At 47.9% G+C, this 17336-nt stretch overlaps 1 protein-coding gene across 15 annotated transcripts in view; it reads right to left on the bottom strand.

Annotated features, from left to right (window-relative positions):
• The window catches only part of NINL (ninein like), a 137110-nt gene that overhangs the window by 17895 nt on the left and 101879 nt on the right, over positions 1 to 17336 (bottom strand). For all 15 annotated transcript variants that reach the window (XR_011494474.1, XR_011494475.1, XM_070485456.1 and 12 more), the window contains 2 exons: positions 7998 to 8102; positions 6658 to 6727 (listed from right to left, as the gene is read on the bottom strand). Coding sequence is in view for 13 of the 15 variants with exons in the window: in XM_070485456.1 (XP_070341557.1) it covers positions 6658 to 6727; positions 7998 to 8102 (175 nt within the window). In the remaining 2 variants the exon portion in view is untranslated. The remainder of the gene's footprint in view (positions 1 to 6657; positions 6728 to 7997; positions 8103 to 17336) is intronic.

Consider the following 17336-nt stretch of genomic DNA (forward strand, 5'->3'; position numbering starts at 1 on the left):
GTGCTCTCGCATGGCTGCCGCGCAGTTCTGGCTTCAGGACATGAACCTTGAGGCACCACACAGCCCAGTTTTGCTACCTGCCCAGTGATGGCCTCTGGAGTGCCCTCCCGCTCCACCATCAGGTAAGGCCTTTTCCATGAGGTCGTTTTGGCCTCCTTGGATCCGGAATGTTTCCATAGCCTCTGTCTTTTATGACACTGACATTTTCGACACATACAGCCCCTCCCCTGCTCTCCCCTTAACAGTTCCTCATTTCAGGTTTGCCTGATGCTCCTCGTATTTAGACTCAGGTGATGTGTTCCTGCCAGAACACAGCTCAGCTGCCACTGTGTCCTCTTCAGGGCATCACATCGGAGGTGTGAGACGCCATCTGCCTCTGGGTGTTTGTATCGATCACCTCGTTAATTTCTAAATTGCATTCATCTGGGTTTTACTGCAGAAGGCAATATGAGATGCTAGCAGCTGTCTCCTGGGCCTATTTTAAAACAAATGGATACATTTCCTAAATAGGTTCACTCTGAATCTGATCAAGCCTTTAGGCCTAATTTCCAGTTTATAAGAAAAAGAAGGGACAGAGGATCACACTGAATGACACCATCAGGAAACAGCTGAACAGCCCCAGAACGTGGGATGACCTACGAGAGAGCTGCCAGGCGTCTTCAAAAAGTCGGCGTCATGTAGGAGAAACGGGTGGTCTAGATTAAAAGGGCTAAAGACATTGCAGTAGGCTGTATCTTGTAACGACATCCTGAACAGCATCTCCCCTCCCACATCGCCTTCTGTAGTGTGACCTAGACATTTGCCCACCAAGAGGAGCCTAGAGCCCCTCCCCAGGGCTCTGCAGGCTCCTGGGGCGGGATACGGAGTGATTTCCAAGGTGGGCCAGGAGCCTTGCGCCTTCCACTGGGTCCCCCTGGAACACTTGCTGTCTCATGCCCCCCCACTGCTCCCTCCAGGAGCCCGGCCCCCTGGAGAGGGTCCCCTAGAAGATTCGGGCCCCAGCCACCTCAGGCACCCTAGCTGTCCAGTCTTCCCAGCCAAGGCCCCAATGTTGAGAAGCAGAGACAGGCTGTCTGCTCTGTGCCCTGTCTGAATCCCTGACCACAGGCTCTGTGAGCACAATAAAGTGACTGTTCTATGCCTAAATCTGGAACAGCATTGATAGCTCAAATAATGATCAACCTCAACTGAATCCTAGTTCCAAGAAATTTACTATATAAAACATTTTTGAGTGGCCAGCCCCGTGGCCGAGTGGTTAAGTTCACGCACTCCACTTCAGCAGCCCAGGGTGTCACCAGTTCAGATCCTGGGCACAGTCAAGGCACCGCTCATCAGGCCACGCTGAGGCGGCATCCCACATGCCACAAGTGGAAGGACCCACAACTAAAATATACAACTATGTACTGGGGGACTTTGGGGAGAAGGAAAACTTAAAAAAAAGTTTAAAATTAAAACAAAAAACATTTTTGAATAATTGGAGAAATCCAAATATGGTCTGAATACTGGATAATGTTAGGTAATTATGGTGAAGTTTCTTAGGTGTGTAGCAGTATGGTAGTTAGGGAGAAGGTATCCTAATTTTTAGGGGATGCATGCTGAAATATTTAGGAGAATATCATTTTATCTGTAACTTACTTTAAAATGGTTCAGAAGACACACAAATACAGGGACAAATACAAACATATCAAAGGCACACACTGCAATGTTAACAACTATCAAATTAGGGTTGTGGCGTGTGGCTGAACAGTGTGTACTGTTCCACCTTTTTGTGTTTCAAGTTTTTAATAAAAAACTGGGGGAAAGAAAACAAACGGATACCTATAATCCATTTCCAAATGTGTCCTAGAGATAAGCTGGGAAGGGGAGCGAGGGGCGGGGGGCAGCCACTCTGGGCCCAGGGAAGCCCCAGAAAGCTGTTTTCCAAGGAGCTGGTCCTCTGGCAAAGGCAAAGTCTGAAGTTTTCACCTTAAATCAATCCATGAATTATCCTCCTGATGGAGAAGGCCCAAGCAAGGCCATCACGCCGTCACACAGAAACGAACACCCAAACCTGGGAGCCAAGACACACCAGCCACCCACGAGTGGTCTGAGGCAGTCTCCACGGCAGACACCACTCTCATCAGCCCTGTGTGGGAAGAGGCAGCGCCAGGAGAGAAAAGCTGTGGGGACTTATCCTGGAATGGAGCCAGGGTTTGAGAAGCCGAAGACACTCCTAGAACTAGTAAGTGAGTTTAGCAAGGTGGCAGGATGCAAAATCAACACACAAGAATTCAACTGTATTTCTATGTGCTAACGGTGAACATGCAGAAACTCAAATTAAAAACATAATACAAGGGGCCGGCCCGGTGGCGCAGCAGTTCAGTTCGCATGTTCCGCTTCTTGGCGGCCTGGGGCTCACCAGTTCGAATCCCAAGTGTGGACATGGCACCGCTTGGCACGCCATGCTGTGGTAGGCATCCCACATATAAAGTACAGGAAGATGGGCACGGATGTTAGCTCAGGACCAGGCTTCCTCAGCAAAAAGAGGAGGACTGGCAGTAGTTAGCTCAGGGCTAATCTTCCTCAAAAACACAAAAAACAAAAAACATAATACAATTCCAGTTTCTGGTCTGGCATGTGAAGAGCTTGCAAGCCATCACCCCCATCCTACCAACAAGAAAAAGGCTGAACAAGTTGAACATCAATACCTCTTCTTAGATCTGTCAGAGAACTGAGGTCACGGGGCAAACCAACACCCTGAAAACTGGAGAGAGAGGTGCAGGGCATCACAGCTCACAGGAGCAGACGGCTGGAGCCTGAAACAGGAGGGGAGCCTGGAATCGCAGCTCGAGCGCTGGGCTGTGCCTGGCCTGGCTGGGCAGTGACAGGCCCTCTCCTGAGTCTCACCAGCTTCCCACAGTTAAGATCAGAGAAAATTCTCTCGTGCTTCCAGCAAAGGGGAAGAAAAGTGACTGCTATGGACTGAAGTGTGTCCCCCAGATTCCTATGTGGAAGCTCTAACCCCTAATAGGACTATACTTAGAGATAGGGCTTTTAAGAGGTAACTAAGGTTATATGAGGTCATAAGAGTTGGGTCCTAATCCAATAGGACTGGTGGCCTTAGAAGAGGAAACAGAAGAGCCACGTCTCTCTCCCTCTATGTGCACGCACCAAGGAAAGGCGACATGAGGACATAGGGAGAAGGTGGATGTCTGCAAGCCAGGAAGCAGGCCCTCACCAGGAACCAAACCAGCCAGTGCCCTGATCTTGGATTTCTGGCCCCCAGAACTGGGAGACAATAAATTTCTGTGTTTAAGCCACTAGTCAAATACTTACCTATGGCATTTTGTCATGGCAGCTCGAGCTGACCAACACAGTGACCACTTTGCAGTACTCTCAAAGCGTCTGTCCTCCTGCTCTCAAGAGAAACTATTTGACCAGAGTGTAACCAACATGGGAGAAGGGGACACCCAGCTCCAGTCCCTCCAGCCTTTCTGTCTCAGCACACACCTACCAGAGTGGCTAAAATAAAAACACTAGTGACAACACCAAATGCTGGTAAGGATATGGGGAAACTGGATCATACATACATTGCTGGTGGGAATACAAACTGTTACAGTCACTCTGGATAATAGTCTGGCCGTTTCTTATAAAACTAAACATATGCTTCCATACGACTCAGCAACGGCACCCCTGGGCACTCACCCCAGTGAAATGGAAACTCAGTTCATATGAGAACCTGCACAGGGATGTTCACAGCAAATTTATTTCTAATAACCAAAACTGGAATCAGCCCAGATGTCCTTTAAAAAGTGAGTATGAAAACAAACTGTGGGAGGTCAGCACCACAGAATATACTACTCAGCAATAAAAAGAAACTGACTACTGAAACACACAACACGTGGGGGGATGAATCTCCAGGGAGTTACGTGAGAAAAGCCAATCCCAAATGCTATACTCTACATGATTCCTCTTATATAACATTTTGAAACAACACAATTTTAGAACTGAATGACAGATTAGTGGTTGTCAGGGCTGGGGGTTGGGGGCTGGGGGCTGGGGTAGGTGGGCTGAAGGAGGTGGGTGTACTTACAAAAGAGCAATATGAAGGGCCCTGCTGGAGTCGGGACTGTTCGTTATCCTGACTGTGGTGGTGGCTATGCAAACCCGCACAGGGGATGAAACTGTGGAGAACTTACACACACACGTGAATACACAAATAAACTGGGGAAACCCTCAAGGACTGTATCAATGTCAATAGCTTGGTTGTGATATTTGTTATGGGCTGATTTGTGTCCCCCCCCACACTCATATATTGACATCCTATCTCCCAGGACCTCAGAATGTGACTGTATTTGGAGGCAGAGCCTTTAAAAGAGGTAATTAAGGTAAAATGAGGTCATATGGGTGGGCCCTGATCCAATATGACTGTTGTAAGAAAAGGTCAGGGGACGGACCCCAGGGCCTAGTGGTTAACTTTGGCATACTCCGCTTCGGTGGCCCGGGCTCACGGGTTTGGATCCCAGGCACAGACCTACACTGCTGGTTAGCCATGCTGTGGCAGCATCCCACTCAGAAAGTAGAGGAAGAATGGCAGAGACATAGGCTTAGTTGGTAAATCTCCCTCAGCAAAAAGAAAAAAAAAGGTCAGGACACAGACAAGGACAGAGGGAAGATGATGTGAAGACACAGAGAGAAGTGGCCATCTACAAGCCAAGGAGAGAGGCCCTCAGAATGAAATCAACCCTGCTGACAGCTTGATCTTGGACTTCCAACCTTGAGAACTATGAGGAAATAAATTTCTCTTGCTTAAGCCTCACAGAGTGTGGCATTTTGTTTGGCTGCCCAAGCAAATACAGTTCTGTAAAATATTACCATTGGGGGAAGCTAGGCAAAGCGTATAAGGGATTTCTCTAATTTTTTCTTTTTTTTTAGGAAGATTAGCCCTGAGCTAACTACTGCCAATCCTCCTGTTTTTGCTGAGGAAGGCTGGCCCTGAGCTAGCATCCGTGCCCATCTTCCTCTACTTTATATGTGGGATGCCTACCACAGCATGGCTTTTGCCAAGCGGTGCCATGTCCACACCCAGGATCCGAACTGGTGAACCCCGGGCCACCGAGAAGCGGAACACGCAACTTAGCTGCTGCACCACTGGGTCGGCCCCGGAATTTCTCTATAATATATTTCTTACAACTACATATGAGTCTGCAATTATCAATAATAATTTCCATTGGAAAAAAAACAAGGATGACACATCCCAGCTTGAATACTTCCTCCTTAATAATTCAGTCCAAAAGCCAGTAAGCAAGACCAACTACAGAAGGTTTCTGTATATGGGGGCAAAGGGAGGACCAGTGTGGTGGTCAGTACCAAAACTGAGTGAGATGGGCATTTACGCGTGGGCTAAAGGGAGACTGATCAAACAATAAATACATTGAAGATGATGGAAATTAGACTTCTCACTGTTAGAGGTATGAGTTACAAATACGGAAAGGGAGAAAACTAGAATTACCCCATGATGTTGTGTAGGAACCGCAGATATGGGTCTGAATTCACAGTTTTCAGTATAGAGAGATGTAACCATGTGCATGTGATTTTATGGACGTATATAGCACATTTATTCCCTAGCTCGATCCACTAGCCGTGCCTGGAAGTAGAGACACCCCAGGAGCAATGAGTACATGCAGTGCCCAGATCTTGGTCTTTAAACACCATTCTAGACTAAAAGTAACCAAGGGCTCCTTGGATAAATGACTGATTCCAGGGCTGGCGCAGGGGAAGTATTAGATGAACCTGGAAGATCTTGGGGTACCAGAGAGTAAGGACATGCTGAAAGAATGATCAGGACCGGTCCAAAAGACCCATAAACCACCTTGAAGGGGCTCTCTTTGGCTAAATCAGGGGACAATTTGAGCATTAAAATAGATACTAATGGTAACATATTATAACCCATTGCATAAAACAGGAATCTATGATAGTAATAAGTTGTAAATGAATAAATGAATGGGGAGAAGAGAAAGTTCTTCCTTACACTAGAATACCAATTAATAAATAAAAAGGAATGGTGGAATTCGTCACCATTTGGCCACTATCATAGTAATAATTGACTCCACCAGGACAGAAAAGATGCTACAAAAGTGAGTGAGCGTTTGATGAAGAACAGGATATTGACACAGTATCAAAATATCTACCCATAAAATACTCGTTAATTACAAAGGGAAAAGTAACTTTACTTTGGAGAAGCCTGGCTAATACCACTTAACCGAGAATCAAAGCTACCACCCCCAGTAAGGGGACAAGCCATCGTACCCAGGATTGGATGAAATGAGGAGAACATGCCAAAGATGCATAACGTAAATCTAATCAAAAGGAAACATCAGACAAACCAAAGTGAGGGACTTCCTACGAAATAACTGCTTGTCATCTTCAAAAGTGCTGAGGTCCTAACAACCAAGGACAGACCGACTAAAGGAGACCAATGCCACGCACGGTTCTGGAGGGAGTGGGCGGCTGCGGCCCGTCTCTATCCACACTGATGTGGGGGCGTGATGAATAGGCACTCACTCTCAAACCTTTCAGAAAAAAGTTCTGTACTTCCTTTTTCTAAGTTTGAAATTATGTCAGAATAACGACAAAAGGAGGGTGGCATTAGCTTCACGCCCGGGATCGATACTCGACCTGTGTGCTGAGCTCTTCCGCTTCAGAGCAGGCCTTTTCCTTGTCTCTCTGTAAAACCTCAATTTCTTTCCTGTTGAAGAAGCAAAATCAACAGTGTCACTCTGACCAACCAGCCTCATTTTTCCCAGTCATCGCCCATTGTAACGGATTCGTACACCGGCACCTCATTCACTATGCCGCCGCCGTTGCTGCTCTACACTAGCTGCTGCCGACGATGACGCTCCAGTCCAGATCCCGGCCCTCGGAACCAGAGGAACACTGCCAGGCTCGTAAGGACACGCACCCTCCGTGACACTCCTCCATCACAATCATTAACGTTTCCTTAGCAAAACATGCAACCATTCACACCCAGCAGCATAAATAAAGACCCAAACAGCCTCACATCCACTGAGGGCTGCTGTCAAAGGAGACACCACTGTCAAACTTAGGCAAAAAATGGTTTCTAAAGAGAAAACTTTTAGATGTCAGAAATGCTCTGATGTAACAGCAATCACTTGTTGACCGCCTGCTTTGGATTCTATGCTGTAATCACCATGGCACTTCCATCAAATCAGCACCACAGGCTCAGCATTTTCAAGCTGAGCTCATCTGGAACTTTACAGTTGAAAGAGAAAGGCCAAACAAACTGTCCTGGCATATGGCTACACTAGCGGAAGCAGAAATCCACTGACAGGTACTGCCTGTCCTCCCCCACCACACACTCTCTCCCGCCTCGTGCTCAGGTCCCTGACCCCTCCCTCTGGCTCTCACGGATGGGAGTACCCCAGACCCTCCTGTGCGTCCCTTGTGCTCAGGTCCCTGCCACTCCCTCTTCCCACCCCACATCCCTAACTCTGATTCACCAAAATCAGACTAGAAACAAACTTTGAGAAAAGCACAGCTGAAACCACGACAAGGACACAAACAGATTTCACTGGCCCAGAAAGGCCCAGGAGCACCCCTGACCACTGCAAAAATACTCACTGCTTCCCCCTCAGCGTGACGTGGAGTATTTCTGTGGGGTGAGAAGTGCCTGCCCAGGGACTTCAGAGATAAGCAGACCTGGGCTGGAGCAGCTCGCTGCGGTGCTGGCCGTGCTGCAGCACGCACACACTCTCCCTCACACTGCTGGCACCAAGGAGCTCAGGAATGAAGGTGGCTGCCAACATCTGGAAGGAGCCCTCCCATGCCTGTCAAGGCTGGTGAGAGGTCAGCACGTCTCACCCACATAGTTTTCTGGAATGCAGGGTTGATCTGTGAACAATGCCCAGTTTCTACAATACCTTCGAAGCTCATTCTACAAAGAGCAAAGGCGTCATAGGTAGAAGTTCTGGGTGGAAGCACTGAGATGGGGCCCTTACCTCTGTGCATCATTTGTCTTTTCTGCAGCTTCAAGCTCTTGCTGAATCCTTCTCAGCTCATTTTTCAACAATGTGTTTTCTTCAGAAAGCCTATCCACCTCAATTCTGCATGAAAAATTGAAAGAAAGAAGAGTGGGAAGTCCCGAGTTGGCCGCCTCCACAGTCTGTGAGTCTGGCCTTGTGGTCGAAGTCACGGCGATCCCGCAGTCTACCTTTCCCTCCCCCAGATGACGGCACAGGGCACCCTCCTCCTCTTCCCTTTTCCTCTATCCAGGGCTAACGTGCTGTGGGTTGCATCTCCCAAGAGACAAGCTTCAGAAAACAAAGCTTTTCTCAGGTTCTAAAACAGTCCCACCATCAGTAGCTCACTAATGTACCCAGCACCTTGGTTCCATTTACTGTGTTTATAGCTGAGCTGTTCCTGTGTCTTGCAACCTCTAGCTGAAATATGAGTGTGCCCATAGTTGTTACCAATGCAAAATGAGTCCTCAGGTTACTACAAAGGATATTCACTACCACCAGTGAACTCCAACATGGGACTAAGAAACACAAGGCGTCAGAAGACCAAAACACATAGACACATTCTCCTCTTTGGTGAGCCCTCCCACTGCATCCCACATTCTGAAGTCAGCACCAGGAGGAGAAACCTGGGAAGACGCCCACATCAGTTTGTGGAGAGAGACCTCATGCAAGGTGTAGCCTTCAATGGGAAAAAGCCAGTATGAACAGCTACTATATGAACCAAGTCTGCCTGGACCTTTGCTTTCTGAAAACTCTCATAGGTAACACCATTGGTGTACAACAAATGAGCAACTTACCAAGAAAGATCACAAATGAGGCAGTTTCAAATCCATACTTGTTGCCAAGAGAATATATTCTTAATACGCACTGGTCTGGCTGACACTTATTCCCCCCGTAGGTCCCCATCTGGCATTAGCTTCTAATTTTTCCAATCCAAAAATACTCAAAGCCAGATGATCTCATCATGTTTATTTTATGCATTATGCTTATAATATCAAGGTATCTCCTTCATAAGCATAAATATGACTTCATTTTATCTCATAAGGAACTAAAGAAAAAAAAATAAAAAAAATAAGTCATTGGAATTTTAAAAGCAGCAAAGGGTTTCAAGCAGGGGAGTCAAACAAATGAGGTGTGTGTTTTGAAACTGTCACTCTGGCTCCAGGATGGGAAACAAATTGATTCAAGGAAGCCATGTGTGTGGGAGGGGTGTTTTACTTCCAGGTTCCTAGTCCTCACATAAGTTGATGGTTGCCCCACCCCATCCCCCACACCCACCAAACAACTAGAGCCTGTGTGAAGCTAATCCCGATGTGGGCTGCCCTCACAGAAGGGAACAGAACCTCGTAGGCCCCAAACAAAACAAACACCTGGAAGCTGAAACCAAAGCTGTGAGCATTAAGCAACAGAAAGATGGAGTTACCCTGAGGCCAATGCCACTGCCATAAGCAGCACGGAGAAACATGCTGTGGACACCTGCTTTAAGCCAGTAGCCTGGAAGGAGGTTAAAGTGGTTCCAGATTAGCAGGCCCCCAATTATCTGCAAGAGCAATACACATCCTTCCTGCAGAAAGCAACCTCTATTACAGCTCCTAGGATTCCCAGAAATTAATATCATGTAAACATGAGCTCACAATCAAAAATCACCAAAACAAATGTGGAAAAAAGCCACACCTGAGAGTCAACAGAAGCAAAAACCACACAGATTCTGTGGGACCCTCAGATATGGGAATTATCAGACACAAACTGAAGATAAATATTGTGAAATGTTTACATAAATAAAAGATGGGAAATTAAAAAATGAACAAGCCAGAAGAAACTATCAAAAGTGATCAGACAGGACTAAATAGAATTTTTGGAAAAGAAAAATAAGTCAGTGTGAAAATAAAAAAATCACTGCATGGGCAAAACAGCAGATTAGACACAGCTGAAGAAAGAATTACTGACCTAGAACAAAGATATGAAAAAAGGACCCAGAACGTGACACAGAGAGAAAAGAAGACAGAAGATACGAAAGAGAAGTTGAGAAATGGAGGAAAAGTGAAAAGATCTAAAATCATACTTCTAAAAGGAGAGGATAATGAACAGAGAGACAATGTTTTAAGAATAATGGCTGAAAGTCTGTCATAAGACACCAATCCATACATTCTATAGGCATATTTTCTAAGCAGGATAAGTAAAAGGAAAACCACACCTACGCCCTATAAGCCAACAATTCCATCCAAGATTTTTCCCAGCAGGACTATTTGTGATGACCAAAAAGTGGAAACTACTCAAATGCCCATCAACAAAACAATGAATAAATCATGGTATAGTCACACAATGGAATACTCCACAGCAAGGAAATGGATGCAACAATAAGCAACAATGCGGGTGAATCTCACAAACATTTATTGAGCCAAGAAAGCCAGACTCAAGAGTCCACACTGTATGATTCCTTTATGTAAAGTACAAAACCTGGCAAAATTAATCTACATTGTTAGAAGAATGAGGGTCACCCCTGGGGGACTCTGGGGAGTTCTATTTCCTGTTCTGGATGCTTGTAACACAGATGTGTTCAAGTTGTTGAAAATTCTTCCAATTGTACACGTGTATTCTTCTTGTTTATATAACACTTGAATAAAAAGTTAAAAACACACCAAAGAAAAACACAAAAGATAGATGATCTACTATGGAGGGCAGAATAATGGTCTCTAAAAGATGTCCATGTCCTAGTCCCCAGAACCTGTGAATATGTTACATTCCATGGCAAAGGGGAATTAACGTGGAAAAGGACATTAAGGTGGCTCATTAGCTGACCTTAGATGGAGAGACCATCCTTACTATCCAGGTGGGCCCAATGTAGCCTGAAGGGTCCTTAAATGTGGAGGAGAGAAGCACAAGAGTCTGTGTCAGAGCAAGTTGATGTGAGGGAGACCCGAGCAGCAACTGCTGGCCTTAGAGATGGAGGGAGGCCATGAACCAAGGAGTGGAGCAGCCTGGAAAGGGCGAGAAAAGAGGCTCTCCTCTACAGCTGCCAGAAAGGAAGGCCGCCTGGCCAGCATCCTGATTTTAGTCCAGTAGCACTCACTTCGGACTTCTAAGCTCCAAAACTATAAAATCATACATTTGTTTTAAGCCACTAAATTTGTGGTAATTTGTTACAGCAGCAATTGGAAACTACCGCACATATGAAGGAAAAACCATAACTACTCAATGTCAACAATGGAATCTTGGAGACACTGAGTCTGTTCAGAGGGCAGAGGACAGCCCTGCAACTACTAACATAGATTTGTGTTTCTAGGAATACTCTCTCTCAGAAATGGAGGGACACGTGAAATATTTTCAGATAAAAAACTAAGGAATTTACTCCAAAGAGAGTTTCACTAAAGGAACTGCTAAAGGCTATACATTAAAAAGAAAGAAAATGGTCCTATAAAGAAGGCATGAGATGCAAGAAGGAATCTAATCATGGGAAAAATCAGGCATCCAAATTGAGGACACTTCTGCAAAACAGCTGGTCTTGATTCTTCAAAAATGTTGATGTCCTATCAAAACTGACTCATGAAGAAATCGAAAATCTGTACAGACCTATAACCAATAAGGAGATTGAACCAGCAAGCGAACGCCCACAACACGGAAAAGCCCAGGAACTGACGGCTTCCCTGGTGAACTCAATCCAACGTTTAGGGAAGAACTAACGCCAGTCCTTCCCAAACTCTCTGGGAGGAGGTGGGTGTGATGATGGCCCCCAACACTGTGGATGTTTAATGCCACTAAATTACACACTTCAAAATGGTTAAAATGACCAATTTTATGTTATGTATACTTTACCATGATAAAAAGTCAACGTCCATTAACTAAAATATTAACTAAAGACAGATATACTCTCTTAGATTAAAGGATATTAAAGAAACATGATAACTAAATACATAGCACGATCCTTGACTAGACCTGGGGTGGGTGAACCACCTATAAAAAACATACTGAAATAACTGGGGAAATCTGAATGCGGAGTACAAACTAAAAAAACAGCATTGTATTCATGTTAAATTTCCCATGTGACAATGATATTGTAGGAACGTGGAAGAATATCCTTGTTCTTACATAATAACATGCTGTGAAGTATTGAACAGTAAGGTGTCATAATGTCTGCAATTATCTCAAATGATTCAGGAAAAAACAGGGATGTGTGTGTGGAGAGCAAGGAGATGGCAAAGATGACCGTGGACGAATTGAGGCCACATGGGTGTTCGGACCACTGTGCTGTTCTCTAAATTGCTGGCAGAGGGGTCGGCCCTGTGGCCTAACGGTCAAGTTCAGTGTGCTCCACCTCAGCGGCCCGGGTTCAGTTCCCAGGCACCGACCTATGGCACTTGTCAGTAGCCATGTTGTGGTGGCAACCCACATACAAACCAGAGGAAGTTGGCACAGATGTTAGCTTAGGGCAAATCTTCTTCAGCAAAAAAAATAAATATAAATTGCTGGCAAAGACTCTTTCACAATCCAAATCTGATCATGTCACTCTCTGGGCTTTGCTTTCTCTGATGAAAAAGGCCCAAATCTTCAACATGGTTTCCAAAATCCTGCAGGTCTGACCTTTGCCCAGCCTGGAGTCCTGCAGTTGTTGTGGGTTTGGGGGGGTGGTCTCATGTGTCATGTGTTCACTTGGAAGTGGCCACAAGGCCAACACAGTGGGAGTTGTGGCTAAGGGCCTATTAGCTGGCACTGGGGACAGACCTGCCCTCAAGAGTGGGGGCCAGGGACTTGAGGTCCAGCTTGGGGGTAAGGGATGCTGGTGGGCTCAGGGGGTGCTGGCATGCTGCCTAGCCTAGCAGACTCTTCAGGTGGCAGGTCCTGTGTGAACTGGCCCCTCACTGGCTCCTCCCTCCTCACAGGAGCCTCCCTGAGATGCCTTGGTTTACCCTCCTCGAGGGGCTCCTTCCCCGTCTCCCACCTCACTCTTTGCAGGGACATCACCACATGCCCCTCAGATATAGCTAGATCCTGCCCTCCCACCTTCTCCCTGCATGGGCAGTGGCATTTCCTAGGAGTCCTCTGATTGGTCCCACATCCAACCTCCCTTGCCAGCATCCCCTCCACCCATAACCCGTCAAAGCAGCCTCCAGGCTCCTCCCAGTCAATGTCCTGCACTTCTGCGGCCCTCACTCTCACCCCAGTCACCAGCACCTCTTGCCTGGACAGCTGCAGTAGCTACCTCCCTCTCTTGTCCATCCCACCACCCTCTACCCATCTCCCCACTGCCTTCCACACGTCCACCCCAGAGCCCCCATAATCTGCTCTTCCCATGGCAGCCAGTCCTCCTGGCAGCCCATGAGCTAGTCCTCACAGCTGCCCTGCTCAGGCCCCAGGCAGCTTGCTCTTGGAGAACCCTCCCCATTCCCATGACAGCCAGCTTCCATCCACCTTTCCCTCTGCACGGCCTGTCTCCTTACTCTCCAGATGCCGCTCCTCTGGGCACACTCGGCCTCCTCAGCCTGACGGGGGCTGGGCAGCCATAAGGTCACTGTGCCACGCGGCCTTCCCAGACTGCCCAATCTGACCTGAACCCCTTGCCCTCCCAGGAAACCACCAGCTTGAACTTGGGTCGATCTTTTCTATATAGCCCCTTAGGCTTTCACCACACATGTATCTGTCCCTGAAAAACCTACATGGTTTGAGTGGCACAGCCTTTAAGATTCCTCATCCTTGAAACAAGACAGCACATTTCTCCCTCATGATGTGAGGAGCAGGAGGCGCAGCAGCCCAGCTGAACGCTCTGCACTCTGCTCCACTCCCTGCTGCACCCCGAGCTGCTCCGGCAGAGGGGGCGCCTGGGGAAGGCCGTCAAGTGAGTGACGACCCCACTGAGGCTTGAACTGTGACTTCAGTGGTGGGGCCAACAGGCCAGGTAGTGCAGCGGGTGAGAAGCAGAGAGAGGAAAAGGACAGCCTTCTAGGCCTGGGTCGGTGCACAGCACCCCATTCGGGGCTGGGGGAGGGTCTGGACAGCAGGGTGCGGGGACACGTCTGTCCACCAGGACGGATCCAGGGGAGACGGCAGAGTGGCATTTCAGTGCCCAGCTGCTTCTGGGCCCGAGGCCCCTGTGTTCCTGGAGCCTGCTATGGACTTGTGCACAGAGCAGGTGCCTATGCGTGTGCTCTGGCCTGAGACCGGCTTGTTTGTAGGGGGCTTACATGGTGCAGTCGTGACTGTAACCACACATTCAGGCCTTTATCATGTGCTCACCACCCCCTTTTGAGGCACAGCGCCATCTCCACTACGTGAATGAGGAAATTCAGAAGTCAGACCACCACGAACAAGGTTCCACATCGTTCGGGGAAGCCCACAGAAGAGGCAGGCGCATAAGCAAAGCCTGGATAGCAATGCACAGCCCTTCAGGACAGGTAACGCCAGGAGCAAGGCAGCCCGGGGAGGTGCCCAGTGCTTCCAGCTATGCAAATATTTTCTTTATTAAGCTGTGTAATGCATTGACATTTATTCCCTTTGAGTCATCATAAACCCCACATAACATTTTTTTTTTCAATGAAGCAACTTGCCCAGGGTCAGCCAGCTGGCAGGTGCTGGCGCTGGAGCTGGAATACAAGTCTCACCACACACCTGTGACCACGCCCCGGGACAGACCCGAGTCTGCAGTGAGGCAGTGTCACCCACTTGCACAAGTGACACGCTACCTCATGGAGCCTCCGTCTCCACAGAAAGCGAGCGCACCTTGCAGGTGTGCTGTGTTGGGCTAATGGGACCAAATGACACTGCAAGCAGTGCACTGACCACACCACACAGCCATGCCTGGCCACATAAGTGCCCATAATACCTCCCAGGGCAGCCCTCTGTCTCCCGAGGAGCCAGGAGAGAAACACCTGAAGTCAACTCCACAGCACCTGAAAAGCCCTTCTAGACGTTCAGGCTTCTGAGAGGGTGCACCAGCCTGAGCCCCAGGGGAGCGTGAGCAGCAGGAGGGCCTGGCGCACACTGGGCACCCTGCACATGCTGACAGCCAGCATCTCAAGGCTGCCTCCCCTCCTGGAGGCTTCCCCCGCTCCTGGAGGCTTCCCTCGAAGTGTCCGCTGCAGCCCCCCAGCAGTGACGGCTGCCCCCGCTGAGCCTCCCAGAACATGGTGGCAGAGAGGCCCTTCACGTGGATATTCCAACCGCACAGGGACATGCAGTTCAAGGACCATGCCTGACACATGCACTCCGGGGCACAGCAGCAGGTCCTCACTGTACTGTTGCCTTCCACAGCACGTAAGGAGCTCCCTGGTCTCTCCTCCCTGTGCTCCAGCGGAGCTCCCACTGCTCCGTCACCTCCCTCCCGTGCAGCAGGTGCTCCTGCAGCTCCTCTTCCTCCTCTGGTGCTGCAGTGATAGGGCCTCATAGCGCGCAGCCTGCTGGGCTGCCAGACACGAGAGCTTCTGGTGCAGCTCAACTTCTGCCTCTTTCCTACAGAAGAGAACTTGTCTCTTCTGTAGGCTACTCAGGGCTGCAGCTCTGACCCCAGGACCTCCCTCGGGTCAGGGGGCCACGAGGCTGCTCTCGTTCTAACAGGGGACTCCCCCCTGCTTGCCTGCTCATCCTCTCACTCACATGCACCCTGGGCTTCCATCCCTGGGACCCTCCTCAGAGAGTCCACACAGGCCACATGTCCAGTGCTCAACAGCCATGTGTGGCTGGCGGCTGCCATAATGGATAGAGCACACACAGGACATGTCCTTCATCGCAGAAAGCTCTAAGGACAGTGCTGGTCTAAAGTTTTAGTGAGATGGCTGAAACTCACCCATAGTCAAAACTGTCCTTAAAAATCTCCTAAGTTGAAGAATAAGTATCTGGGAGCAAAATGGCGGGGTGAGCTGAACTGGGACTCTCTCCCCTCCAAACTACAACAAAGGATTGGAAAAACTGAATTTCAGCCAATAATCCTAATGCCAGACCATCAGAGAACTACAAAAACAAAACCACAGAGGACGGAGACCCTGCAGCAGGCCTCGGAGGAGCTGGAACGGGGTAGGAGAGAACTTCGCTCCCTCCCCTAGAGACTGGGATAGCTGCCACGGGTGCGGGAAGGAGCGGGGGAGGGGCCGTGCGTCCGGAGATCGTCCAGGACTCCTGCCGCCAGTGCAGTGGAAACTCACTGACGGGGGAAAGCTTCCAGGGCCCCAGGAGACCAGAGAACACAGCTGATCGGAATCCAGATGGGCACGCAAGAGAAAGTGCCCCTCCTCCCTGCAAACCGCGCTGAGAACTGCCATCTTGCCTGAAGGGAGAGAGCACAGAGTGCTAGGCTCTCGACCCCCATCTAGTGGCGACAGGTTGTAACTGCAACCGAATAATAGCATCATGCGCAAAAACCGCTCCTCTACCATCCAGCAATTTATAAAAGCTCCAGACCAGAAAGAAGACAATAAAAACACAGAATTAAGTCCTGAGGACTCGGAAATAGGTAAACTAAGTGAAAATGAGTTCAGAGTAGCTATCATCAAAAAACTCAATGAGGTAGAGGGAAAGACAGAGAAATAAGTCAACAAGTTCTGGAGTTACTTCACAAAAGAGATTGAAATTATAAAGAAGAATCAAACAGAAATAGTAGAGATGAAAAATATGATGGATCAGATAAAACAGAATACGGATTCCCTGAATGCCCGTGTAGACACTATAGAGGAGAAAATTAACATAATCAAAGATAGACAGGCTGAATGGTCCAGACAAAGGAAGAAAGAGAACTAAGAATTTAAAAAAATGAGGAAAATCTCCGAGAGACAGCAGATTCAATGAGGAGAACGAATTTAAGGATCATAGGAATTCCTGAGAACGTGGAAAAGGAAAATGGAGCAGAAAGTGTGCTTAAGGAAACTACAGAAGAGAACTTCCCAAATCTAGGGATTGAGAGAGAAATGTGTGTGGAGGAAGCTTTCAGATCTCCTAGATTTGTCAATGTAAAAAGACCTACTGCAAGGCACATAGTAGTAAAAATGGCAAAAATGAATGACAAAGAAAGAATACTCAGGGCAGCAAGACAGAAGAAAATAACCTACAAAGGAACTCCTATCAGACTTTCAGCAGATTTCTCTACAGAAACCGTACAAGCTGGGAGAGAATGGAGTGACATATTCAAAACTTTAAAGGATAAAAATCTCTATCCAAGAATACTCTATCCAGCAAAAATATCAAAAGTTGAGGGAATTTGTAACCAAAAGTCCTCCACTACAAGAAATTTGAAAAAAGAAAAAAAGGGAGAAAGGGGTCACAAACCAGAGTAGGGAGACAGATAAATAGAACCAGAACAGGATAGCAAATATTGAACTATAGCATTAGGATAAAGGT

The sequence above is a fragment of the Equus asinus genome, chromosome 15 (genome assembly GCF_041296235.1).
Source record: "Equus asinus isolate D_3611 breed Donkey chromosome 15, EquAss-T2T_v2, whole genome shotgun sequence".
Classification (NCBI taxonomy): domain Eukaryota; kingdom Metazoa; phylum Chordata; class Mammalia; order Perissodactyla; family Equidae; genus Equus; species Equus asinus.